This window comes from Microcaecilia unicolor, chromosome 1 (assembly GCF_901765095.1).
Source record: "Microcaecilia unicolor chromosome 1, aMicUni1.1, whole genome shotgun sequence".
Classification (NCBI taxonomy): Eukaryota; Metazoa; Chordata; class Amphibia; order Gymnophiona; family Siphonopidae; genus Microcaecilia; species Microcaecilia unicolor.
In genome coordinates, this window is record NC_044031.1 from 105,318,933 (window position 1) to 105,345,961 (window position 27,029).

The window sequence follows — 27,029 nt, forward strand, 5'->3', positions numbered from 1 at the left end:
CAATTTTTTTGAATATCCCTGCCCAGCCCTTGGCCACACCCCCTTTTGAGTTGTGTACTAGTGGATTTGAGCACCCAGTATTCTAGAATAGTGCACAGGAAGATACACGCGCAAATCCTAAATACTGTCAATTAACTGCAATAGTTGATAACATCAATTTATTGCAAGTTATAGGCTTGTTAGCCAATTAATTTGCACATGCATCTTTGATCTGTGTGCAAATTTCAGTATGTGTTTTTCAGCACCATAGAATCTGGGGGTCTGTGATTACTGATAATGCTTAACTTTGTAAGAAACAAAAGAGAACAAATTGATACATGATCGTTCCCTGCTCTTTTTACAAATATAAATGAATGTTTTTGTCATTTGTTGTAGGAGAAAATGAAGTTCCTTCAGAGGATGCACTAGTTCTACAACTGCAACTTGCCAAAGGTCAGGAAAAATTTGTGGATGTGCTAAAAAGTCAGCAGAAGATAATTATTGACTTGCAGCAAAAGCTCACCGAACAACAAAATATGATGATTAACCAGCAGCGAGAAATTCTAGAGCAGCAGAGGAAAATGTATGAGCAAATGGATTTGATAAAGGTTCAGTATGGCATGGTTTTTGACACAGTCAAGCAAATGTCATTCCAGAGTTTGCAGGAGGATATACAGCATTACTTTGAAGCTCACCTTCAAGGACTTCAGAACCAGGTCAGAAATCATCTTCACAAGCCCTATTTTGGGCAGAAATTGGATGTTGATGCAAAAGTGATTGATGTTGGTGGACTGTTACTGAGCTGCAACCTCTGTGAAACAGATGAATTCTGCAATTTCCAAAAGACACCACCTCAGTGTGAAAAATGCACCTTGTGCCCTGCTGGCTTTTTCCAAATGTCTGAATGCTCTGCAAATGTGGATCGGATTTGCCAGGTGAAATGTTAACTTTTTTCCTTTATTTGCTCACAATTTTGTAAAGGATTTTTAGAGGGGAAAAGATGGGGGAGGAGGGTGGGTGTGCTGGTAATAGCACTGAGTCATCTACGCTCTGTATCTGTCTGTTCTAGGAAGACAAATGTTTGGCAACGCCAAGGGCACACAAAGACGTATCCATTCGGGAATGCAGAAGAGCCTTGGCCCAGTGTAGTGCAGTGTACACAGACCACTTGCTGGTTTCTTTCACTAGATCTGTTTACCTATTTACAAAGTAACAGAGGTAGACTATATCCTTTTTGTCTTGTCTGTCCATGTCACTACTTAACTCTTGGGGCCCATTCCAGTGATTATTATACAAACATCACAGACTGAATAAGTTAACAAGAAAGTAAAAATTGCGTAATACTTAGGTTTCTCATATAAATTGTTCTTACACTATGAAAACCTTCCAGAGACAAATGTAGTGGTTCTAATAAACAATAAATTTGGCTTTCCCAGTTACCCAACTGAAATAAATGAATAACCCAGCTAACAGCCTGTATATGCTGTACAATTGAGTAGATAAGTTGTAGGCATGGAATATGATGTAGCAAGTGCAGTACTGGCTGTCGGAGAACAGTCCATGATAGAAGCCAGTCATTTTCAGTCTCAGGGTGGTAAACCAGTAGTGGCTTACGGCATGCCAGTAACTAGTGAAGGAAGAAAATGGCTCAAAGATTATTACAGCACACTTTTATTAAAATAGCCCAGTGTGGCCACGTTTCACCTACTGCAGGCTGCTTCAGGGGCAGCAAATAAAGGGGTTCATTTCTCCTTAGTAAGAGCAGAGAGTGCTGGCAACAGCCACGGCACTTCTCACTGATCAGGCATGTTGGACTATTTTAATAAAAGTGTGCTCTATCTCATCTTCTGTGATCCATTTTCTTCCTTCGCTGCTATGATCTTTGGATCATACCTGCCTCTTTCTGTGTTGATGCCAGTATCTAGGTTGAGGCCCTGTTCTGTCCCCATACCTGTTCCTGCTGCAAATCTTTTCTAGAAAGCTGTAGAAGAAATTCTGAGCATGCCATTGCTATTCTCCTGACTCCCAGCTAGAAATTTCAGCTGCATGGTGTCCAAACGTTTGTGTTGTTCTTGCAGTGATCATTGAGACGTGTGGGAGTACCGGAACAATGAGCAATTGGGGGATAGGAGGAGTATGAAAGTAAACAATTGGGTGGCAGAGGGGAGGAGGTAAGCGATAAGGACTACTGGGGGCTAGAGGGAGGTAAGAGACTTGAACACTTGAAGTCTCTTACCTCCCTCTAGCCCCCAGTACTTGAAGCAGCGGAAGGGTAAATGAAGTTAGGAAAGGAGGAGTGAGGTGAGAGTGAGCAGTGAAGAAGAGAAAGAAAGACACAATAGACTTGTTACGGAGGTAGCACTTACAGGCTCTTCAAGGAACAGACCAAGGAGATCCAATGTAGAAATAAAATTTATTGAAAGAACACTCTACAAGGTACCATATTTTGGCACTGAGAGTCCCCATTGTATCGGTCAGTCTTCTCAACGTCTTAGTGTGTTTTTAGTTTATTGTTTTTCTATCCCCTCTAGATTGTAAGCTGCCTAGACATAAGTTTGATAGGTGGGCGAAATGAACTTGGTGTATGGAAGCTAGACTCTATAAGAGAGGAACCTGCAATGATTGTTTTCAAGTGCAAGTCTGGTCACCTTATAGTGTTAGTAGGGAAATGATATTACAATGAAATGAAGTTTATATATTAGAAAATAATTTGAGAAATGCATTGCTCTTGATTTGTAATTTTTCAGAGCATATAGTCCTTGTATTCAGTAACATCAATGTGCTTTTGTATTCTGGATTGTGCATCAAGCTGGTGTATTATCCACAGTGTAGACCAGTATCTGGACTCCTTTAACCTATTTTACTAAGAATCTATATCATGCTTATACTTAGTTTTGTAACTGTGAGACATTCTTCTCACAGGCAGGGCTGGTCTTAGGCAGAGGCGACTGAGGCGGCCGCATAGGGCCCCGCGCCTAAGGGGGCCCCGTGCGGCGTGCCTCGCCTCTGCCTCGCCTCTCCAACCACGCTCGCCTGCCCTCCACCCATGTCACGCGACACGAGTCTCCTCGTTCCCCTGCTGCTCCCCCTCCCTCCAGCCACCTGAGAGACCTCCCGTCTAAGCCACCTCTCCCCGACCCGCCAAACGACCCTCTTCTGCCACCCGACCTGCCTGCACCTCACCTGACCCGACCCAGCATTTTAAAAAAAACCTCCAAGCGGCGGTGCCGGTGCCTCGCGTCTGAGAGAAGAAAACTCACTTCGTCGTTGGCCGGCCTTCCCTCAAGTCCCGCCCTCTGATGTAACTTCCGCAAGGGCGGGACTTGAGGGAAGGCCGGCCAACGACGAAGCGAGTTTTCTTCTCTCAGACGCGAGGCACCGGCACCGTTGTTTGGAGGTTTTTTAAAAATGCTGGGTCGGGTCAGGTGAGGTGTGGGCGGCAGAAGAGGGTCGTTTGGCGAGTTGGGGAGGGGGGGGCTCAGACGGGATGGGTCTCAGGTGGCTGGAGGGAGGGGGAGCAGCAGGGGAACGAGGAGACTTGCATCGCGGGACATGGGTGGAGGGCAAGGGGGAAGGGGGGGTTACTGGACATAGGTGGATGGCAGTTGGCAGGGGGGACAGGAGGGTCGCTGGACATGGGGTGGATGGAGGGGAGGGGGCTTCTGGACATAGGTGGATGGCAGGGGCGGGCAGGGAGGACAGGAGGGGCGCTGGACATGGGTGGACGGCAGGGGAGGGGGGTTTCTGGACATAGGTGGATGGCAGGGGAGGGCAGGGAGGACAGGAGGGTCACTGGACATGGGTGGATGGCAGGGGAGGGCATAGGGGACAGGAGGTTGCTGGACATGGATGGCAGGGGGGACAGGAGGGTCACTGGACATGTGTGGATGGAAGGGGAGGGGGGTTTCTGGACATAGGCGGATGGCAGGGGAGGGCAGGGGGCACAGGAGGGTCGCTGGACATGGGTGGATGGCAGGGGAGGGCAGGGGGCACAGGAGGGTCGCTGGACATGGGTGGATGGCAGGGGAGGGCTTAGGGGACAGGGGGGTTGCTGGATGTGGATGGCAGGGGGGACAGGAGGGTCACTGGACATGGGTGGATGGCAGGGGAGGAGGGTTTCTGGACATAGGTGGATGGCAGGGGAGGGCAGGGGGCACAGGAGGGTCGCTGGACATGGGTGGATGGCAGGGAAGGGCAGGGGGCACAGGAGGGTCGCTGGACATGGGTGGATGGCAGGGGAGGACATAGAGGACAGAGGGGGTTGCTGGACATGGATGGCAGGGGGGACAGGAGGGTCACTGGACATGGGTGGATGGCAGGGGAGGGGGTTTCTGGACATAGGTGGAGGGCAGGGGGCACAGGAGGGTCGCTGGACATGGGTGGATGGCAGGGGAGGGGGTTTCTGGACATAGGTGGATGGCAGAGGAGGGCAGAGGGGACGGGGGGGTTGCTGGACATAGATGGATGGCAGGGGGGACAGGAGGGTTGCTGGACATGGGTGGATGGAGGAGAGCGAAGAATTGCTGGACATGGATGGAGGCGAGGGAAGAGTGAGGAAGGAGATGAGGTGAGGGAAAAGGAAGAGAGGAGAAAAAGTGCACATGGATATAGAAAATAGGCAGAAGCTGGATCCACTGGACAGTCAAGTCTGCAGAGGACCCAGCTTTTACTTACAGATGTAGGGCAAGAAATGAAGAAGAAAGGCGGAAAGTAAAGAAATAAATGCAAAGGAAGCCCTGGAAACGGAGTTAAGAGGACAGTTAGCAGCACAATCGGATACTGAGCCAACATGATCAAAAAAACAAAGTCACCAGACAACAAAGGTAGAAAAAACTATTTTATTCAGGATTTATTAATTGGAAAATGTTAGTTTTTGGAAATGTGCATCTGTGATATTTTTCATGTAAGTTTTAATTTTTGTAGTATTGCTACATGCTGAGTCTTCTTGAGGTAACTTTCCAGTTCAGTATTTTGCATTCATGTGTTTTTCAGGTGTGATCATGGAAGGTGCAATATTCTGCTAGCGTATAGTTTGCAGCCCTTTTTGTTTGTTTTTTTTCACTAGGTTGTGCACTGGTGTTTTAGAGCTCGGTGTAATTACAGTTGCCTTTCCACGCCATACATAAGGTTGTAGCTCGTCCTGTCCTTGGAATTAGTGCTGTTTATGGTTTGTTAAGGTTATGAGAGTGTTTGTGTATAGTGTTTTGCAGTGGAGAGATTGTGTGTTGGCCTTACTAAGGTGGCACCAAACATCGGAAAGGGTGTAGAGCCTAAATCATGACACACTATCTCTAAAAGGGTGTTTTGTGGCTCTACATGAGAATTGTGATATTATGATCCCTTGCTAGCTTCATATTGTTGATAATCTGCATTTTCCATATGGCTGGTATATTGGTGTATAAGGTATTAATTGTGACTTTTTTTTTTTTACTTATTTCTTTTCTGTGTGTTGTCAGACAATTATGGATGACAGAGTCGGAGTCTTCTTGAGTCAGAGAGTTGTGGTACATATTTTAGAACAATTTTAATACCTTGGTGGTCTATATGTTTTTATATTGTACATTATATTTTACATATCACTTTATTTTATTGTATATCTTTTCATTTCATTTTTATTTTATTGCATACAGGTGTATATGGGTTACAGAGCAATAGGGGAATTTGAAAGTACTGAATCTTTTCTTAATATTTTTCCTTTATTCTCCTTTGTTATGAGAATTGGAACTACTAATTGTAGTGGACTTGAACTGAATAATTTCTAGGGAGAGGAGGTTTCATGATAGCATTGTGCTTATTATTTCAATCAGTTTTTTGTACAAGTTTAGCTTCATTTGTCTTTATTTGAAATTTCATAAATAAAAATTGTTTTAAAAATGGAATAATCTTATCAATGGGGTGGAGCTAGGGTGGGGTGGGTGGGGCTAGGATGGGGCCCCACCAAATTGGTCTGCATAGGGCCCCGCACTTGCTAAGACCGGCCCTGCTCACAGGTATCCCGGCATATTTTCAAAGCACTTAGCCTCCCAAAGTTCCATAGAAACCTATGGAACTTAGCCTCCCAAAGTGCTTTGAAAATATGCCATTTTAGCCATCTCTCTCCTCTTCAATCTGCTCAAACTTCTGCTGCACTTATTTATTATTAGGATTTATTTACTGCCTTTTTGAAGGAATTTACTCAAGGCGGTGTACAGCAAGTACAAGTCAAGCATAATCAATAGACAGTTATAGCAGTAAATATATTAAAATAACAATACAAAGTATGGCATAATATATTACTTACAGCGTCAACCCAATACGTAATAGAACATTTTAATAGACAGCATAGGGTATAAGCAAAGATGGAATTTATAGATATGTAAGATAGAGTGACAGGAGTAAAAAGATAGGGGAATTAATTTTAAAAAGCTGCACATGGAAATTAGCAAGCATTAATTATTGGGGTGATATTCAAAAGCGTGTATATGTTTAGCAGAGCAGCAAACAGAGAAGCAGACCAGAAATATTGGAAGTGCTGAGCCAGCCTTCCCCTAACAGTTAAAACGTATCAAAAAACCAGGTTTTTCCCCTGTATGTTCTTTTGGTGCTCTTTACTCACTGTTTATACACTAAATATATAGTGTATTTATGGATTATTACTCTAAAGGGTTGGTCTTTTATCTTTCAAGCATGTATTTGTGTATTTAATTGGGATGTGGTTTTTAATGAACATAGTTATTTTAACTTTGTTTATTGTTTTTTGATTCCATGTTATTTTGTTGTTTGCACAATTATGTTTTTGTAAGAACATTTGGCTATTTTTAAATATCATATATTTTATTGTTTGCTCATTTATTTTAACCAATTGTATTTGTTTTTTTTATTTATCAGTTTCTAACCCTTGACGCAGCCGTAGGGCTAAACGTGGCCACGTCAGGTGACTGTTTTAATAAAATAGCTCAGCACTTCCAATATTTCTGGTCTGCTTCTCTGTTTGCTGCTACGTTGGTTTACAGGTCATACCTCTTTTGTTATCTGTTTTCTATGTTTAGCAGATGACAATTCTATAGCTGGGTGCCTCCAGTTAGGCATGCCGATGCTGTGTGCTGAACGCCAATTCTGTAACGGCATCTGTGTGCCAGAATGCCGTTATACAATAACGCCACTATACAATAATCTCCTAGAAGAAAACCAGTTGAATTGACAAAACACTAAACTAAAACTCCTCTAATGCAGTGTGGTGGAACAGCAACAAAACAAACCACTCCTCGCATCAATACGTAATACCCATATATTGCTCAAAATTGCATTGGCGAAAAATATACATGTAGGCATCTACTTGCCTTTATAAAATAGGCATCACTTAGGAACCTTAAAGGGTGCTTTAACCAGGCATCCCCTTGTGAAATTATCCTTAGAATATTTAAACACTGTACCTGGCATTAAAAAAAAAAATCACTGACCACTGCATATAAATATTGCAGTGTTACCAGGCTTGTTATCATTATTTATTTATTTAGATTTTGCTCATAACGTTTTCAGTAGTAGCTCAAGGTGAGTTACATTGGATATTTCTCTGACCCAGGAGGGCTCACAATCTAAGTTTTGTACTTGAGGCAATGGAGGTTTAAGTGATGCCCAAGATCACAAGGAGCAGCAGCAGTGGGATTTGAACCGGCCACCTCTGGATTGCAAGACCAGTGCTGTAACCACTGGGCCATGTAAGGACAGTTTGGTAACAGAAGGTGTAAACCCTCAGCATGTAGGTTAGAAAAGGTTATTCTGTAATCAGGCAAAACTTCTGTTCTCTCTGATTTGGCTGTTTTCTTCAGATTGGTGACTGATGCTTGTCATATGTCCAGCCTGCATTCCTCAGTCATGTGGAATACAAAGTTTCTGTCACAGTAGCACAGTGTTTGGTGGTGAATTCATGACCCTATTTTACCTTTCACTTTCTTCTCCCCAAACCATGGATTTATCAAACAGAAACTAAGGGTATGTTGATAGAAACAATCCATCTGCTGAAAGCTTGACTGTTTGGGCCTCTGTATGTTGTTTGAAGAGTAATGGGCTGAGAAGCCAAAAGATTGTTTAAACATAGAGTCACTCTGCAGTCTGTCCTGGTGATAAGGAGAAAGTAAATGGGGGAGAGGACTTCAAGTCTTTTGATCAATTATAGGCAGAAGGGGGAACTAAACTGGGACTTAAAAGGTTCCCAGTTTAACTCTTTCACTGCCAAGGTGTTTGCAACCTCCAAGGTTACGAGAATTTGATCAGCTTTTTTTTTTTTTTCAAGAAAATGTTTGAATTACAATAATATCCCTTCATGTCAGTGGCGTAGCCATGGGGGGGGGGGGGGAGCTTGGGGTCTGGGCCTCCCCACTTTGAGCTCAGGTCCCTGCAGCTCCTGTTAAAAGGCTGGCAGGGATGCCAAAGCCCCACCAGCCAAAGACATTCATTGCTGAGCTGCTCCCTTCCTTCTCGCACTGCTGTAGTACAGAACAAGTCAGCAGTGTTCCGCTAATGCTGGAACTCATTGTGCATGCTCAGTTTGCGCAAGAGCTGAGCATGCTCGGGGAGTCCCGGCATCTGTGGCTGGTAACACACTGATAACATTTTCTGTACTGCAGCAGTGTGAGGACCATGCTTGGCTGGTGGTGCTTTGTCATCTCCGCTAGAAAAGAGATTATTTTTGGTGTGCGGGGGGGGGGGGGGGGGGGGGGGGAGGGGGTGAAGAGAAGGGAATACATTGCACCCAAGTCCATCTCTGCTCTCCCCCCCCCCCCCCCCAAATTGGAAGGCTGGCTATGCCCCTGCTTCATGTGTCCCTCGATAAAACCAGGACAACAATGATTTTCATTTCATTTAGAAAAGGAACTTTTATGGTTGTCTTTATTCATAATCCCTTTGTAACTGAAGCAAATGTGTGTGACTGTTAATACGTCAGTTCAAGAGGGGCTATTTGTGGTGTAACATTAGGAGAGCAGAAAATGATACCCATCCTTCAAACCCAAATTGTGTTTTGTTTCAGAAAATAAAAAGTGTGGCAATGAGTAACAAAATGTCTGATAAAGCCGATTGCCCACCTTCTGTTTGTAAATTCAGTGGCTGAACAATAAGGTCTCTGTGCCTAACTCTTATTTCCTGATACTGCACAAAAATAGATGAAGCCTGGTCTTTTTACTGTAATTTTTACTCCACACTTCTTGTAAACTGTAACTTTGACCCTCTAGTTCTTTATCAGTAACAATGCTTCACTTCAAATGAGATTGTGGTAAGAGAAAAATCTGTGCAGGATAGGAGTCAACATCTATTCCTGACGATCATTTTGTCTGAAAATATGACATGAGGCAAAGTTTAAAGAGAAAAAAAGGATAAGGTGTAAGGGAGGGAAGGACAAATTTTTGAAATAAAGAGGGGCATTTTCAAAAGAAACGTCCAAGTTGCGATTTGGACGTCCTTGCAAAACGGCGAAATCCAGGGGCAGGGAAACCCATATTTTCGAAAAAAGATGGACGTCCATCTTTCATTTCAAAAATACTGTCAGAGACGTCAAAATCCTTAAATATGGACGTCCCTAGACATGAACATTTCTGACTTTCGGCTATTTTCGAAACCAAAGATGTCCATGTCAAAAACGTTCTAATGCAAGCCATTTGGACGTGGGCGGAGCCTCATTTGTAGTGCACTGGTCCCCCTGACATGCCAGGACACCAACTGGGCACCCTAGGGGGCACTGCAGTGGACTTCATAATGCTCTCAGGAATGTAGCTCCCTTACCTTGTGTGCTGACCCCCCCAAAACCAACTACCCACTACTGTACACCACTACCATGGCCCTTATGGGTGAAGGGGGGCACCTATATATGGGTACAGTGGGTTTGTGGTGGGTTTTGGACAGCTCGCTGTTTCCTCCACATATATAACAGGTAAGGGAGGTATGGGCCTGGGTCCCGCCTGTCTGAAGTGCACTGCAGTACCCACTAAAACTGCTCCAGGGACCTTCATGCGTTGTCATGAACCTGAGTATGACATCTGAGGCTGTCACGAAATATTTTTAAAGGTGTTTTTTGACGGTGGGAGGGGGCTAGTGACCACTGGAAGAGTAACGGGAGGTCATCCCCGATTCTCTCTGGAGGTCATCTGGTCATTTCGGGCACCTTTTTGTGCCTTATTCGTAAGAAAAACACGTCTGGGTGAAAACGTCCAAGTGTTTTCGTCAGGGACATCCTTGCTTTTTTCGATTATGTGTCAAAGATGTCCAAGTGTTAGGCTCGCCCAAGTCCTGCCTTCACTACACCTCTGACATACCCCCTTGAAATTTGGACGTCCTTGCGACGGACTGCAGTTGAAGGCATTCAAAATCGGCTTTCCATTATACCGATTTGGATGTCTCTGGGAGAAGAACGTCCATCTTCCGATTTATGTCGAAAGATGGATGTCCTTCTCTTTTGAAAATGAGCCCAAAAGTGCCACTTCTGTAGCTCTTGCATGATTCACGAGCCAATGTATGTGTTGGGGGGGGGGGGGGAGAGGGACTCCTGATTGCATCTCCTATCAGTAAGTGAAGCTCTAGAATAAACATTATACTACAGAAATATACTCAGCTAATATAATAAGCTGTACTTTGAAGTTCAGTATAGTTTTTCTAACACATGAACATTTTTTAGTCCTAATGTTGTAGCCAAATTGCAGGCAAATAACTTGTGCGTTCATAAGAGCAATTCTATTACAGGGGGGGGCCTATAAGCCTGTAGAAGCCTATTCTAGGAAAGAAAGTAGGCGTCTACTCTCCTTTCTTGAATACTAGCATAGCAGGATAGGATATGCGTGAGGTATTTTGGTGCAACCACATACTCCAACCATAGAGCTGTTGTATCTATGGGCACCTGAGAGCTGAAGATATGTGCGTACTTTATAGGATTCTATAAGTTACATGTGTAATTGAACACCACTCTCCACATCGTTCCGATTTCCATATCATTTATAAATATGTGAAATAGCACTGGTGCCAATACAGATCTCTGCGGCACTCCACTGTTCACCCTCCTCTACTGAGAGAAATGAGCATTTAACCCTACCCTCTGTTTTCTGTCCATTAACCAATTCGTAATCCACGCCATGCCTCCTATTCCATGACTCTTTAATTTTCTCAGGAGTCTCTCATGAGGAACTTTATCAAAAACTTTCTGAAAATTTATATACACTACATAAACCGGCTCACCTTTATCCACATGTTTATTCACGCCTTCAAAGAAATGAAGCAAATTGGTGAGGGAAGACTTCCCCTGGCTGAACCCACGCTGACTCTGTCCTTTTAAACCATGTTTGTCTTTGTGTTCTGTAATTTTATTAACAGTTTCCACTATTTTGCCCCGCGCCGATTTTCCTTGTCTCCAGGCCATTGTTCTATCTCTTATCCTGTATCCCTTCTCCTATGGCCTTTCTTTCATCTCCTTTTAACCTCATTTCAATCCTCTCGTAACCCCTTCATAGACCCATCCCCTTTCTCTCATACTCTTCCCCAGTACCGCATCCCTTTGTAATGTCTTTCCTTCTATTTCCGTTCTTCCAAGTCATTCACACTGTCTCAAACTTTACCTACACTTCATCATATTTCTCTTACTGCTTCTATTTTACCCAACCTATCAACATACTCTTCTCATACCGAACAATTGCCAAGTACTCACTATCGCCTCAAAATTCCTACTCCATCTTTCGCATCCATAATTCCCTGCTTTGCTCCCCAACACTTCCCTATTTAATCACCAATTCTGCTCTGCTTCCCTTCTCACCTAGTGCTTTTCATCTTCTGCTCTGCTCCCCTTCTCCTCTAGTCCTATTCTTCTTTTGCTCTCTTCCCCTTCTCAACCTAGCCTCATCCATCTTCTGCTCTCTTCCTCTTCTCCTCTCCAGTCTTATCCATCTTCTGCTCTCTTCCTCTTCTCTCCTCTCATCCCTTAGTGCCATCCCTCTTCTGCTCTGTTTCCCTTCTCCCCCTACTCCCTAGTCCCATTCCTATCCCATCCATCCCCCCACCTCCTCCATCTTCTGATCTTTCCGGGTCTCTAATCCTTTTGGCATTTCTTCTTTCTCCATGTCCACAGTCATTCCCTTTATGTCCTTATCTGTTCTGTCCAGCATCTCCCTTGTGTCTCTGTCCTTATCCCCCCATGTTCAGCATTTGCTCTCTTGTCTCCATCCCACTCCCTACGTCCATCAGTGCCCCTTTGTGTCTCTGCCTCTTTTCTTTCTCCTGCACCTCCCTTCCCAGAGCCAATATCTCTCCCCATCTCCCTTCCCCATGGTACAGCTTCTCTCTCTCTCTCTGCTACTCTGTGGGTCCAGCATCTTTCCCACCCACAACCCCCCATCCATTCTATCTCTTTTCCCTCTGCTCGCCCCCATCCCAACATCTCCTTTTCTCTCTCTCTCTCCCCCCTTGCTCAACCCCTTATTTGAGCTCTCTCTTCCCTTCCCCTACCATCTGGCATCCCTCCCTCTCTCTAATCTATCTCTTTCCCTTCCCTTCCATTCCTCCCCTCCCTTGCATTGCTGTCCTCCAAGTTTTCTGTGGGTCACCAGCAGCGTCAGTGATGAAATCAAGCTGCCTTCAGTCAGCTCCAGAAGCCTTTTCTCTGCTGTGTCCTGCTTCCTCTGGCACAACTTCCTGTTCCCACATAGGCAGGACACAGCAGAGGGAAGATACATGTTGGTTCCTGAATTGAGTGAGAGCCAGCTGTAGTACTCTTAGAACATTATTAATCATTTCTCCATTTTGAACATTTATATTTCCCCTTCCCCATCTACTCTGGGCCTTGGCTCTTGGGCTACCCACCACCCTTATTAATCTAACTACCAGGTCCTCTTTATCTCATTCCCCTTCTCCTACCCTTCCATCTCTCCCCTTTCCCCTTCTGGCCCTACCCCTATATCCCTGACCCTCCACTACTGTGTGCTTTGGGAGGGAGTGGTGGGGTGGGGGTGGGGACTCCCAGTTGGAGTGCCGGTGAATGAGTGAAGTTCTAGAATAAATATTGTACTCCAAAATCATACCCTGAGGCTGATACAATATGTTGTGTGCTAAAGCTCAGCACAGTTTTCCTAACTCACATGACATTTTTTTGTTCCGATGTGCACATAACTTACAGTATTCTGTTAAGGTGCACAGCTAAGTGGGAGCTCTGCCATGAGTCCACCCCCTTGCAAATATATGCTATATAATTTAAGCACATAGAGGCCCTTTTACTAAAGGATTGCCGTGTGGCAACCTGGAACTAATGGCGGCTCAACACAGCTGCCAGTGGTAGTTCCATCTCAAGCGCACGCTATTTCTGGCACTACGGAAAATAATTCTGTAATTTCTAGCATGGCACTAAAACGGCGGTAATTGGGCATCACCGTTCGCTGCCCGGTTACCGTGGGAGCCCTTGGGGTGGCGGTAAGTGCGCCCCTCCCGCATGACCACACGGTAAGAATAATCTTTCCACGTGGCCATATCTTTTTTAGGGGCTTTTTACCCGCTGCGGTAAAAAGGGCCCTGGTGTGCAGCAAAAACAGCTCCCGCCGCTACCGCAGGACCCTTTTTACCGCAGCTTGGTAAAAGGATCTCATAATTGCTTAGGTGGGATTTTGGTATTTATGCACACACATTGTATTATTCTAAACATGTGAGCACAGTACAAATAAAACACCCACAGCTCATCTTTCTCATGCCCTTCTCTTGATATCAGCTTCTTTGTTTTTCACTCTTCCTCAGTTTATTCTGTCTGCCACCCTGGCCTATCCCAAGCACCTCTCCTTTGTCCTTACACATTTGTTTTTTCTTCATTCTGATTTTTCTCTATCACACAGTTTTTTTCTCCCTTGACACCTTTTCAACTCTATCTTTTTAGAGCCTGTCCCTCCCCTTAACCCTTTCTGTCCCTTCCTATCTACCTGCCTTCCCATCTCTACAGTTCTGCTCTGCTCTCTCTAAAACTGCCAGTTATTTTCTCTTAACTCTAGAATCCTCTTGGATCCCTTCCTCTTACCTCCTTTTCTCATCCTTAGTTCTTTTCTAATTGTATTTTTCTTTTCTTCCCTCTTCCTGCCTCCCACTTCCCAGCATGGTTGAGGTCATGATACTGCCCTTGCCTTCTGTCCGTAATGCATTTTGTGTATTTATTTTCCTGAAAGAAAATGTGTCTGGATCCCATGAAAAAGATCAGAGTTCCTGGAGCTGCCTTTCCTGCAGTGACACAGGAGGCCCCAAATGTCAGAATTTAGACCTTCTGCTTGTGTTCTGAATGCCATACAGTAGGATGAATGGATGTGCATGATATAGATGATCAAGGGGTTAATTAACCCTTTTAGGCACATGATATTTCCATACCCATAGTGCTTAAATATTTCAGTTGCCAGCAAGGGACATGAAAGGGTTAACATAAAACATTAGCTAGGTTAAAATGCTATCAGTAAAATGTTAGAATGAATGAAAAATAATTTTCCTAAGTTAAAAGAGGCCCTTTTACTAAAATGTGTTAAGCACTTAATGCGCAGTTAACACGAGGAAACACTCTACCACTTTAAGGGGATTTGTAGTAGTTTGCCTGTTTTTGCGCATTACTGAATTTTTCTGTCAGGGGTCATGGTTGGGCAGAGAATGGGTGTGGAAGCATTAGCCAGCTAGTGTATTACACTTGCTGCACTAATGCCCAGTTAATACGGGAGCACTTACCCTCAGATTTTGTATAGGTTGGCCAAACTTGGGCATGGATCCCAGATCTGTGTGTAAACCAATTAGGTGCTAATCAGTAATTGGTGTGAACAAGTACTTAATTGTCAGTAGTGGGGAGTTATGTGTGGATCTGTCTCCTACACCCTATTCTATGACATGCGTGAATAAATTTCATAGTGTGTAACTCCAAAGGAGCCATGGCCATGGGAGGGGCATGGGTAGGTCACAGGCATTCCCAGAAATTAGGCACAGCCCATACTGTTCATTGAACTTTGGCCCCTTTTACAAAGCCCGTGGTAAGTCCAACGCGGGCTTACCGCTCGTTGAAAAGGAACTCCCACCAGGCCACTGCAGCAGCCCTGTAGTAGTTCCCACCCCTAGTGTGTTGTCAGATCCGGTGCTACAAAAGTATACTTACTTTTGTAGCGCTGGTGTGTACCACGTGCACTGCCTGGTTACTGCCAGGTTTTTTTTTTTGTTACATTTGTACCCTGTGCTTTCCCACTCATGGCAGGCTCAATGCGGCTTACATGGGGCAATGGAGGGTTAAGTGACTTGCCCAGAGTCACAAGGAGCTGCCTGTGCCAGGAATTAAACTCAGTTCCTCAGGACCAAAGTCCACCACCCTAACCACTAGGCCACTCCTCCACTCCAAGAGCACAAGAGCCCTTACTGCCACCTCAGTGGGTGGTGGTATGGGCCCCCCCCCCCCCCCCAAAACAAAAAAGGCTACGCGGCAAGTACTTCACTTGCCATATGGCAGTTTCTCTTAAAAAAAGAAAGGCCTATCTTTTACAAGCCTTGGTAAAGGGGGTACTCGGCGGGCATCAAAAACACCTTTTGCCGCAGCTTGGTAACAGGGGCCCTAAGCTAGTATTCTGTGAAGGGCTGTCCATGCAGAGCACAGATCACCCCAGCATCTAATGTTGGGTGTCATTTATTGAATTTCACCCTTAGTGCCTGTTAAATTGGAGGAGGTAAGTCAGGTACTATGCGTTAATTGCCGTTTTTGTGCAAAAAAATGTGGAGCAGTGGTTTACTGATAGACCCTGCGCATAGCTGAAGAATCGCATGTTTAGGCTGGTTTTAAACTTGAGGAAAGATGATTCTGTTTTTTTTTTTTTTATTTACATTTATAAGGATCTACAAACATAGATATGCATGAGGTATAGAGTCTGAACATCATAAATATGCAAAAAAGCTAATTGGATTATGATTAACATTCATTTTTTTTTCATAGGACAGAGATGAATGCATTGATTCCCCTAACATTTGTGGTGAAAGGGTGAAATGCATGAATACACCAGGTAAGCTGCTAACTTCTCTTGTAGGGAAAAATCATGAAATGTTTTTGTTTAAAGAAAGTGACGTGGAGGGGCATTTTTGACATAATGTCTTAGTCGGTTTTTGGACATTTTATGCTAAACATCCCAAATCTGAATAGGAAATATAGCCATTTTCAAAATAGCAAAATGTGTAACCTTTTTTTTTTTTTAATGGCTACATGCTAGATGGTTTTGTGCTCTGTGTGTTTATCATTTTGGTCCATTTTTGAACCCCCCCCCCCCCCCCCAAAAAAAAAACATCCAAGTGCAAAATGCACAAAATCAAGCTTTTGGGATGTAGGCGGAGCCAGCAATCTTAGTAGACTGGCTTCACAGACATCCCTGGAGAGCAATGGGGCATCCTAGGAGGCACTGCTGTGGACTTCATATAAATGCTCCCAGGTACACATCTCACAGTTACTCCCCTTATCTTGTCTTCTGAGTCCTCCAAAACCCACTGCCCCTAAATGTACACCACTACAGCACAGCACAGCACTTATGGGTGAAGGAATCACTTGTATGTGGGGTACAGTAGTTTTTTGATAAGTTTTGGAGGGCTCACAGTTTCCACCACAAGTGTGACAGGTAGTGTGAGATATGGGCCCGAGTCCTCATTTCTGTAGTGCACGACTCCAGGAACCTGCTTGCTGCTTTAATAGAACTGGCTATAACATCTGAAGCTGTCATAGAAGCAGGTAAATACTATTTTTTTCACATCTTTGGTGGGGGTGGGACCACTGAGGGAGTAAGGGGGGTCATCCTTGATTCCCTCCAGTCATCTAGTCTTTTAGGGCTCCTTTTTGTGCCTTATTTTTTCTAAAAACAGGTCTAGTGGAGGAGTGGCCTAGTGGTTAGGGTGATGGACTTTGGGCCTGAGTAACTGAGTTCAATTCCCACTTCAGGCACAGGCAGCTCCTTGTGACTCTGGGCAAGTCACTTAACCCTCCATTGCCCCATGTAAGCCGCATTGAGCCTGCCATGAGTGGGAAAGCGTGGGGTACAATTGTAATAAAAACTAAATATTGAATTTTAGACCTAGTCGTTTTTGTTTTGTTCCATTATGGCTATAAAACATCCAAGTGTTAGGAACATCCCCTTGTGATTTGGATACACTGCAGACAAATTGCATAGATACACATCTTAACAATACTCCTGGTACTTGCCGTTATAGTATTTAAACCTGAAATATCCACCTAGAGCAAGCTGATCTCTCTAATACACTGATAACTTTAAGATAATAGAGGAAAAGACTTCAGAAACTCAGTAACAGCTGAAAATACTTTAATAGAACAGCTGACCACTTAGCTCTGCATGGCTGGGTTTAAGCTCACGCTGGTGAGAATCCTCATTAGTCTGAAAAACCTCTATAGCACTATAATAATGACTTATACTTTCATATATATACTGTTCAACGTAAGGTACTCCATAAGTACTTAGCTGTGGTCTGTGCTGAAACAATTGAGAATGCCCGCACCCAACAGCGAGCTCCTGTTTCGCTTAGTGCTTCATAAGGAGCCGGACCTCGCGTCTTCTCACAGCAACTTCCAGAACCACAGTTTGTCTTGATTAAAACATTCCCCACCTTGGCCACAGATGGAAGGGTTCGCGAGTCCTTTGATTAGCGCTGGCGAAGGAGCGTCAACGCTTTTGGACCTGGAAAAACAACTCCATCGCTCCCGAATTATTCAACCACCATGTCAAAAGGAGTGGAGGAGTGAGTTAGAGGCATATGCTGAAACGGAGGACGTTTACAGCAGAACCCGAATCGGCGGAACCACTCCTAAACACCTCAAGAGAAATCATCTTGGAGTTTTTGGCTTTCGTGGAGGTTACATTGAATACCATCTGGAAGGCGCTTTGGGACCTAACGGCGGTAGTAAATAACTTGTTTCAGATATGATCTTATTGGAGAGTTGCACGGACAATTTGACTGAACCCTTTGAGTGAAAAATTGATATGATAGATGAAGTTCTGCACAAGCAAGAAGTGGTTATGATCTTGAAAATGATAATGGACCAGAAACTTTGAATAATAAGGTGGATGTTATTGTGGATGATTAATGTTGAGATTATTGTTTTTCCCAGAGTTCCAGGTATGACTCCTAAAGTTTTCCTCAGAAATATTTCCTTAATTATTACTTCGAAAGGAGTGAAGCCTGTGAAAACTGGGATTGCTTTAATCAGTGGGATTTGAATTGACTTCAGTATATGTATCGTTAAATAATTACTGGTTTTTAAAAGAGAGAGAATGTAATCAGATGTATTATTTGTAACTAAAACCTGGACAATAAGTATGTTCTCAATGAAATGAATTGACTATACGCCATATTTGGTCTTGAGGAAGCCAACCAGATGATCAATGTGGAATAATGAATTAGATGAGTAATATCTGGGGATAATCAGGTTAATACCATGTTTTCTTTTTTCTGTTTACTGTTTAATTGATTTCCTTGTCTTATTTCACTCTCCCTATTTTTCTTCACTTTGTGGTCTAAGAAAGAGAAAAATTGTATATAATTAATATATTTAGTTGGGATTGTTTTCTTCTTATATTGTATTAATGTGCAGTCATCTCTGTATTACTGTTTGCAAGTGACCCTTATAAAATGAAAAATTATAAATAAATGATATTAAAACAAATGTACTGGTCTGGATGACACAGCACCAGGTGTATTGTATCACTGGGATCTACATTGATGAGGTTGGCTTGAAGGTTCTCCCTAGCTGAGAGTAGGTCAGAAGCAGAGAGATGTAAAACCTATGACATTGCTCCTATTGGGGGGGGGGGGGGGGGGTCGTCTCTGTTTTATAGTTAGAGGAGGATTCTGCTTGCATCAGAGCCTCCCACTGATTATGCTGGATACGCTTTTGTTCTACCAGATTCTTGTAACTTCTAGCCTTCTCTGGAAAGTGTCAAACTCTGTCTGCCTGCCTACAGGTAAGGTCAGTCAGCAGGTTTTACTCAAGGCTGGTATTCAGGGCAGAAACTTAGAAGGGGCCCCAAATCTGGTCTTCAGCCTTTGCTGTCTTTAGATTGAGGCAGGTTTGGGGCCCCCCTGTAGTATTTATTTATTTATAGCATTTATATCCCACATTTTCCCACCCACGAGCAGGCCCAATGTGGCTTACAGTAATCTACAGAAATCATACATCAATTCTACAACAAACAGTCAACGACATTGTAGTGAAAGAGGCTAGAGAGTAATAGCAGAGGTGGGGAAATGCAGAAAGAGAAATTGAGTATGGGGGCCCAGGGCATTTGCCCTGCTTGCAATTTCCTAATGACTGCCCTGGTTTTACTCTATGGTGCTCCAAGAGACACTCTTGAGTCTGTGCAAGTAGCAAACTTTGCCCCATTCCCAGGGGTCTTACAAATTCCTAGGTGAGCTGGGCCCTAGAAGCAGTCTACAATGTGAAGGGAAGCATTACAGAAATTAAATATTTTAGTTTGTTCTTTCTTAATGAAATGGTGTGTATCTCATAATCCTTAAATTTGAGATCAAATCACCAAGTTTCTTGTAGTGGATATTTACATTAAAATCTCTTGTGATTGAATTGAAATTCTGATGTATACATAGCCACAGTTGGCTCAGAGTCAGATCATCTTTTGAAAAAACTTAAACTAAAGAACTTCCATTACCTACAGTATAGTATGTATGTTGATCATTCTAGGCAGTTTGAGAAATGAGTCCAAAACCATGTATGGAAAGCCATTGACATAAGAAAATCTTCATTTTCAGTTTTGAAAGTTTGCTAGAATTTTGCTATTCATATAGTTATGCAGAAAAGCACTTCTTGCTAAAAAAAAAAGAAATACCATATATTCTTTTTGTTTTATCTCTGTAGTTTACTTGTGGTTTAAAGCATATAAGGCTGTCACTAACTCTGTCTTCTTCTATGAACAGGTGGCTTCAGATGTCTTGGCATTGCCGAAAAAGACGCATCTTTTGGTCTTTGTGGAGATGCATATTTTTTCAGTAAGGAAATCCAGGAATGCCAGGCTTGTTCTGAATGTGAAGATGGAATGGTGACTTTCCCTTGCTCTGCAGTTAGCGATACTGTCTGCTCAGCAGCTAGCGAGAACAGGTTGTCTGAATCCTGGGCTGCAAGCGTTTCCTTGCCACCAGCTGGCCCTGCCCCTACCCAAGTGTATCCTGGATTAAATCTGAAGATCAAAGCCAGGCTGCAGTGTGGCATCCTCTCGGCTGAAGAGGACTGGCTGGAGTTTAGGCAGCATGGCTTAGTATGGCTGGATCTCAATTTTGCTGTCAAGCACAACTGCAGGAACTTTCTTCAGCTTGCTGTGAAGCTAAATAACAGCGAAGAAGGTTATGAGCTCAGCGGTGTTCGCATTGAACAGCCAGAAGGAAAATATTTTCAGAGCATCAGTTTAAGCAGTGCGCTAGAGGTGGAGCCAAGCCAAGTGCTTTCTTTGTTTTTGAAGAGCCCAAATCAGTTCTGCAATCAGAGTAGAGACTTAAACCTTTATGATTTGCATGCACCACTCAGCTTGGTTTGGTTGTCCCATGATACAGGTGCAGTAGCCATGAATGCACAGATGTCAGCAGCAATGCACTACCAAACCAACTATCGCCCTACTTTCAAAGTTATATCTGTGTCTGACCCCTATATGATCAGCTCATCTCATGATGGCCGAGGCATAAAATTCACTGAAACAGGCATCATAAAATTTGTCTTCCAGCAAGCCCTCTACTCCATGGGGCACACTTGTGTTCGTGAAGGCTTTTCCCTGGTCACTTACATCAACCGAAACGGCAGCAGTTCAGAACTGATGCGTGTATATAAATCTGGTGTGAATTATAGGGACACCTCCATATCTGCTTCAGGGACCACCAAAGTCAGTGCTGGGGATATGATTAGCTTTGAGATACTTTCCCCAGCGCAGTGTAATGTTCGCTATTTTGGAGAGAACTCTGGTATCAGTATGCTTAGCATCATCTGGATCCCGTCTGCTGTTTCCACTGCCCTCTCAGCTACTGTCTGCAGTACTGGCCTGCCCACAGGAGCCGTAAGAAACAAACTGCTCCATTTCGATCAAGCCTCATCTAGTGGGAGTCAGATACAGCTGGTCACTTTGGGACAGCTTGCTCACAAGCACTTTATCTTTACTGAAAGGGGCACTGCCAGCATTGCATTTGACCTAAAGTTAATTCACTCTTGTAACGTAATCAAACTCACCTTGAATCAACTCAGTAGTGATCACCTGCAGCCACTAGTGATTGCACAACAAATAGGTGGTCACATGCCAGATGGAAGTCTGTGGACCAGTGTGTCTCTCCGGTTTTCTTTTGATGTTCACAACGGGACAATGATAGCTATTGCTCTTGACTGTGTGCGTGGCAGGGTCAATCAGATCGCTCACGAACATGGAACCAGTATATCTGTTTTGTGGGTTTCATCTTAAATCTCCCCAAAGCGCAGGAAATGTGAACAGCTACTTTCCAGTGACTTCTGAACCCTGCTAGGTTTCCTGGTTTTGTGAACATTACACAATTCTGCCCTGTTAGCACACCCACAGCTGGATTACTAGAAATATCAAAGTGTATCACTTTCTCTCTCCCTGGAGGAACTTGCACTGGTGATAACTTTTCATGTGGACAGTGGGTTGATGGGAACCGGAAACCCAGGCCAAGCTTCAGTTTTGATGATCAGATTCTGTTCCAATTGGAACTTGCCGAGATGAGGAATGTATTTTGAGAGGAATATGTCAAGAAATTAAACAAGTGAAAGAAAAGAATTCTGGAATACAAGCAATAATCACATACTCATGTATATTGCCTTTGTAAATTAGGCATACTTCATGCATATTTCTGCCATATGAACTATACTTTCTTTGCAACAGTGGCAGGTTTAACTCCCTGATTGCCCTAGGCATAGGGACAGCCAGCTACCCCCCTCTCTAAACCATGACTGGTTGGATGAGGCTTCCCTCTGAAATTGCATGTTGAAGTGGGTCCCCAGTGAAGTCAAGGTGCCCCCACCACCATAAAATAGTGCTGGAGCCATGCAGATTTTTGATGCCAAGACAGATTCCCCCAGGCTGGGAAATCTTCCCCATTTGCCAATAATCTTTTCAAAGTTCAGTCTCTATCATTTGTGAGTATAGGGGAGTTAATTTATCCTGTGTTAATTCTTAGCCAGCATTGGTGACCAGTGAGCGTTCATTTGAAGTGCTTGCCATGCTTTGAAAAAGTCTGTTTTTTGTTTGTTTTGCTCAGAGCTTGACTATACCGATGGTTCTTAGACTTGCTGTTGACATATTGACAGCTTTTACTAGGTTATTGTGCAGGTTTTCCCCCAGTGAAATTCAAATCAATGGTGCTTCATTCTTGTGCCATCACACTGTAATGGCAACTTTAAAATAATTTGTTTACCGAGGTTTTTTTTTGTGTGTTTTTGTGTTACATCTCTTCCTTCTCCACCACTTCTATAGATTTCCTTTTTATGGTCAGGTAAGACTCTGGCTAAAGGCCAAAAGAGCTTAATGCCAGGGTTTTTTGTTTTTTTTTTTGGTACCTGACAATACAGAACCCATTGATCAAGATCAGCATAACTAAAAGTATTGCAGTAAGCCAAACAGTGGTGGTGAAATGCTGTGTTGGAATTTTACGTGGGAAGACTAGTAAAAATTCTTAAAACTCACAGGGCCCTGTTTACTAAGCAGTGTTGTAGGCGCGCTAACATTTTTAGTGCATGCTAACGCTAGAGACACTCATATATTCCTATGGGTGTCTCTGGTATTAGCGTGTGCTAAAAATGCTAGCACACCTTAGTAAATAGGGCCCATAATGTTGATTTCAGTGGCTTTTGCAAACATTATTTAATGTCATTTTCCAAAAATGATATCTCTTTAACATATTTTTTTACAGAAAAATAGTTCAGGGTACTGTGAAAGCTCTTTCCTAAGCCTGAATGATTTTGTTACGAGGTGAAATTAGCAGACAGCCAGATAAGTGTCTGTCCATGTTCATTCCTGGAAGAATCAATCATCCTGAGCTTTGCATTCCTTTACAGTGACATTTAACACCATGGGGTCACATTCAAAAATACAGCGTTTCCTGTCAGTGGCTTCCTTGCATGAGAGCAGCATCTTTCTCTTTTATCCGGTATTTCTCACCTGCTTTTCCAGTCCAGTCAGGCCCCTTCCCCTAAATTCCTTAACAGCACAGATGGCTGGATACCTAGAGATGTTACTTGTGCTTCAGTCGTCTTTATGTTGCAAAAAAAAAAAAAAATAAATAAGAAAAATAAATGGCTGGCTTAGATCTAACAGAAATTTACACCTATGCATCTTGTTTTCACCTGTCTGAAATTTATCCAGTCAATATTGCGTGATCTGTAAACGCTGACCTCTGCTGGTTAACTTAGACCTAGATAGTCAGTGCCAGGCTTTATCTTGGCACTAGCACTGATAGGCCTTTTTACTAAGGCATGCTAGAATTTTAGCGCGTGCTAAAAATAAGCATGCACTAAATGCTAGAGATGCCCATATATTCCTGTGGGCGTCTTTAGCATGTAGCGCATGCTAAAAATGATACCACACCTTTGTAAAAGACGCCTTGAGTATCCAGGTCTTTGATGGCACTCGAAAATTACATAGGTGTGACTGATATTCAGTGCCATACCCACATAGTTAACCAGAAATAATTAGGACAGCGTTTTATGCGATCCTTTGTGCTTGGTTAGAAATGTGGGCAGTGGCATTGAATCTCACAGGTACCTGTAAAGGACTAGATTCTATATATCACCTAAAAACTCAGCACCAAAATGAAATTCACCTAATCACATTCTAAAAAGCACATCTCAGTTTAGGTGTACTTTATAGAATAAGCCTAAATTTCCGTGCGGTTTATAGAATACGCTGAGCGCCCAAACGCACGACTAAATTTAGTCATGGGCAGTTACGCCAAGTAAAACCTGGTGAAAATGCCAGCGTCTAAATTAGGTGCAGACAGGATATATTCTGTAACAATGCACATAGATTTTAGAAACGCCCATGACTTGCCCATTCCATGGCCATGCCCCCATTTCAACTATGCAACTTAGAATTTACATGCAGCACATTATAGAATATGCCTAGACAGTTCTGCACGTAAATTATAACTAATTCCAATTAGTATCTAATTGCATGTTAATTGGCAATTGTCAGCACTGATTGGCTTGTTAACTATTTAGGTTATGTGTATTGTTATTGAATATGCTTCAGTTTTCACGTGGACATCTCGGTGCAATATATAGAATCTGGGCGATAACTCCTGAGTCTGCCCCCGGACTGCTGTGGCACTAGCTTCTGAGTGCTGTGGCAGTCAGATCTGATATTCAGCAGCAGTGTATGGTTAAGTACCACTGACTTTTGGCTCCTGGCCACCCAGCAAGATTTAACCAGTCAGGATCTTCTCCTGCCAGTTAAATCTGAATATTGACCCTCCATGCGTTTATACTCTTCCACACCAAACTTGACCATATGGCTCCAAGGAAGTAAGCTGATTGCTGAGGGGTAGGTCTCAGGCTCTATTTCAATGAAACATGAATCAGAGACGCAGGAAGAGACTTAAACTTGTTAAGATAACTAACAGGTTGCTATCCTGGGCCATGAAATATACATTTATCTAAAAATGCTGAGGATCTCCCCTCTTTAGGCATGAGTGAATTTTCAAAAGCCAAGCTTAAGAACATCCTCAAATTTCCCTAACATCCACTGTGAAATGCAAATATAGTTTTCATGGAGAGCTCAGACATGAATTTACTAAAATGTGAACCACAATCCATGAAAATCCACCAGATTTTTATTGGATCTGCATTAATCCATCAAAGCTTTTGTTGGCAGTAGCCACTCCCTCTTTTTGAAAGAGGCTCATCCATGAATCAGAACCTCTCCAAACTTCTTTTAAAAAAAAGGTTTGCATATCCTATGATTAAAGACTGGTCTAAGCCTAGAAGTTGTTATGCATTTTCAGATACAACATGCTGAGTGCAAATTGTTGTCTTTTTGCTTTGTCTTTCTGAATATTCCAGCCAGCTGCCACATACTATCTTTACAAAAATGAAACCTTCAGAAAAAATAAATAACATTTTTTAAACAAAACCACAAAAGATGATTATAAGAATAAAGCCCACAGAATCACCTGGGGCAGAATAACGTGTGTCTGAACTCTTATTCCCTTTTAGAATGTTTACCTTGGTTTATGAAATTGGTTGTCATCAGATGAGGGTTCAGCCAGTTAAGGTTTTGGCTGTATTCTAGCAGAATTTGGTGTCGCCCAGAGGTGTTTAGTTTGGAGACTATTTGCTATTTCATCCTCATATTTGACTTTTGAGTGCCCAAATGTGGAAAGTTTCCTCTACTTTGGAATCTGTGATCCAAGTCGTCAGAAATGAAGATAAAAGTTTCTGATTTAGAGAAGAAATCAGAGGTTTTTGATGGTAGATTGTGCACCTTGGAGACACATTGGGATATATACCACTAAGCATTTCTATAGTGCTACTAGAAGTATGCAGCACTGTACACATTATACACAGGTACTTTCTCTGTCCCCAGAGGGCTCACAGACAAAGTTTTTGCACCTGGGGCAATGGAGGGTTTAGGGGGTCTTGTACTACAGATTAGCTTGAGTTAGTTGCAGCAGGGCCCATAGGAATAAATGGGCCCTGCTACAGATAACTGAAGCTAAGCTTTAGTAAAAGACCCCTTAAGTGACTTGCCTAAGGTCATAAGGACCTTCAGTGGGAATTGAGCCCAGTCTCCAGGATCAAAGCCCACTGCACTAACCATTACACTACTCCTCCACTTGAAAAACAAGGTGGAATTCTTGGAAAATATGGTTAGGCATTCTAATATATGCCTGATCAATTTTCCTAAAGTTTATTCTATTTCTGCTAATGAAATGTTTAAAAGATACTTCCTTGAGTGTTTGAAGGATCCTGGGATTTCTATTCCTCCATGTTCCAAGATATATTATTTCCCAAGTGGTAAAAAGAAAGCTTCATCTTCCCCTCAGCCATCTGGAGTTTCAGTGGACAGTCTGGATTTGACCAGTTTTCTAGAGAGGTCAGATACTGAGGTGGTGACTAGAGAGTTGCACGGGGACAGAAATCTTACCCATCCCCACCCGTCCCCGCTGGAATCTTACCCATCCCCACCCATCCCCGCAAAAATTTAACCCATCCCAACCCGTCCCCACCCGTCCCCGCAAGAATTTAACCCATCCCCATAAGAATTTAATGGTACATAAAAGAAAATTCCAGTCAGCTCCCTCTCTCTCTGGATTTGAGCCACAGCACTGTAGGCAAGGAAGGAACGGAAGTTGGAACACTCTGGTGCGCACATGTAAGACTTGTCTCCGATTCACTTGCACTGTGTGCTGAGAGGTCGCCACATGCACGCGCCAGTAGGTCAGGTGACATCTGATTCTCATGCCTGTGTCAGAGCTGAGGTCTGTGCACCAGCCTGGTAGCAAAGAGGATTAATAGTAACATAGTAAGTGACAGCAAATAGACCTGAACGATCCATCCACTCTGCCAATATCACACTCATGATCAATTCATCATTAAATCAACGAGTGTGATATTATATACTTGATTATGGTCTTTCTGTAAAAAGAAATAATTTATACTTGGGGATATCTAGAGCACTCACTAATATTTATAAGTTTTAAGATATATATACTGAATAATTCTCCACCAGTTGCCCTATAAGGCAACACGATTCACAATTGCAATGAATTAAATATTATCTCTGTTGAAACGCAGTATCCTGCGCTGCAAGATTTAAAAGTGTGTACCCAAGACACAAAAGACCATCTATTTAGCTTCAGAAAAGGTTTATTTAATATACAAATCATGTAAATAATATTGCAAGAGGTAGTTCTTTTAAGAATCTGGGAACAGATAATTTGTGCCAAAAACAACAAAGTAACAGGTTTAAATCAAAGGTCTTTATAGAAAAGTCTTTGTTGCAGAATTGTTGAAGCTGAGAGAGAGAGTGAAGAAGGAGTCCTCTCTGCTGAAGGAG

The 27,029-nt window shown here is 43.1% G+C and overlaps 1 protein-coding gene across 1 annotated transcript; it reads left to right on the forward strand.

Moving 5' to 3' along the window:
• Window positions 1–600: 600 nt before the first annotated feature.
• Window positions 601–21,782, forward strand: LOC115460072. The gene is made up of 3 exons (XM_030189917.1): window positions 601–914; window positions 15,914–15,980; window positions 19,903–21,782. Exons 1-3 carry the CDS (start codon window positions 624–626, stop codon window positions 21,420–21,422), a joined length of 1,878 nt encoding a protein of 625 aa, XP_030045777.1. The 5' UTR covers window positions 601–623; the 3' UTR covers window positions 21,423–21,782.
• Window positions 21,783–27,029: the final 5,247 nt, after the last annotated feature.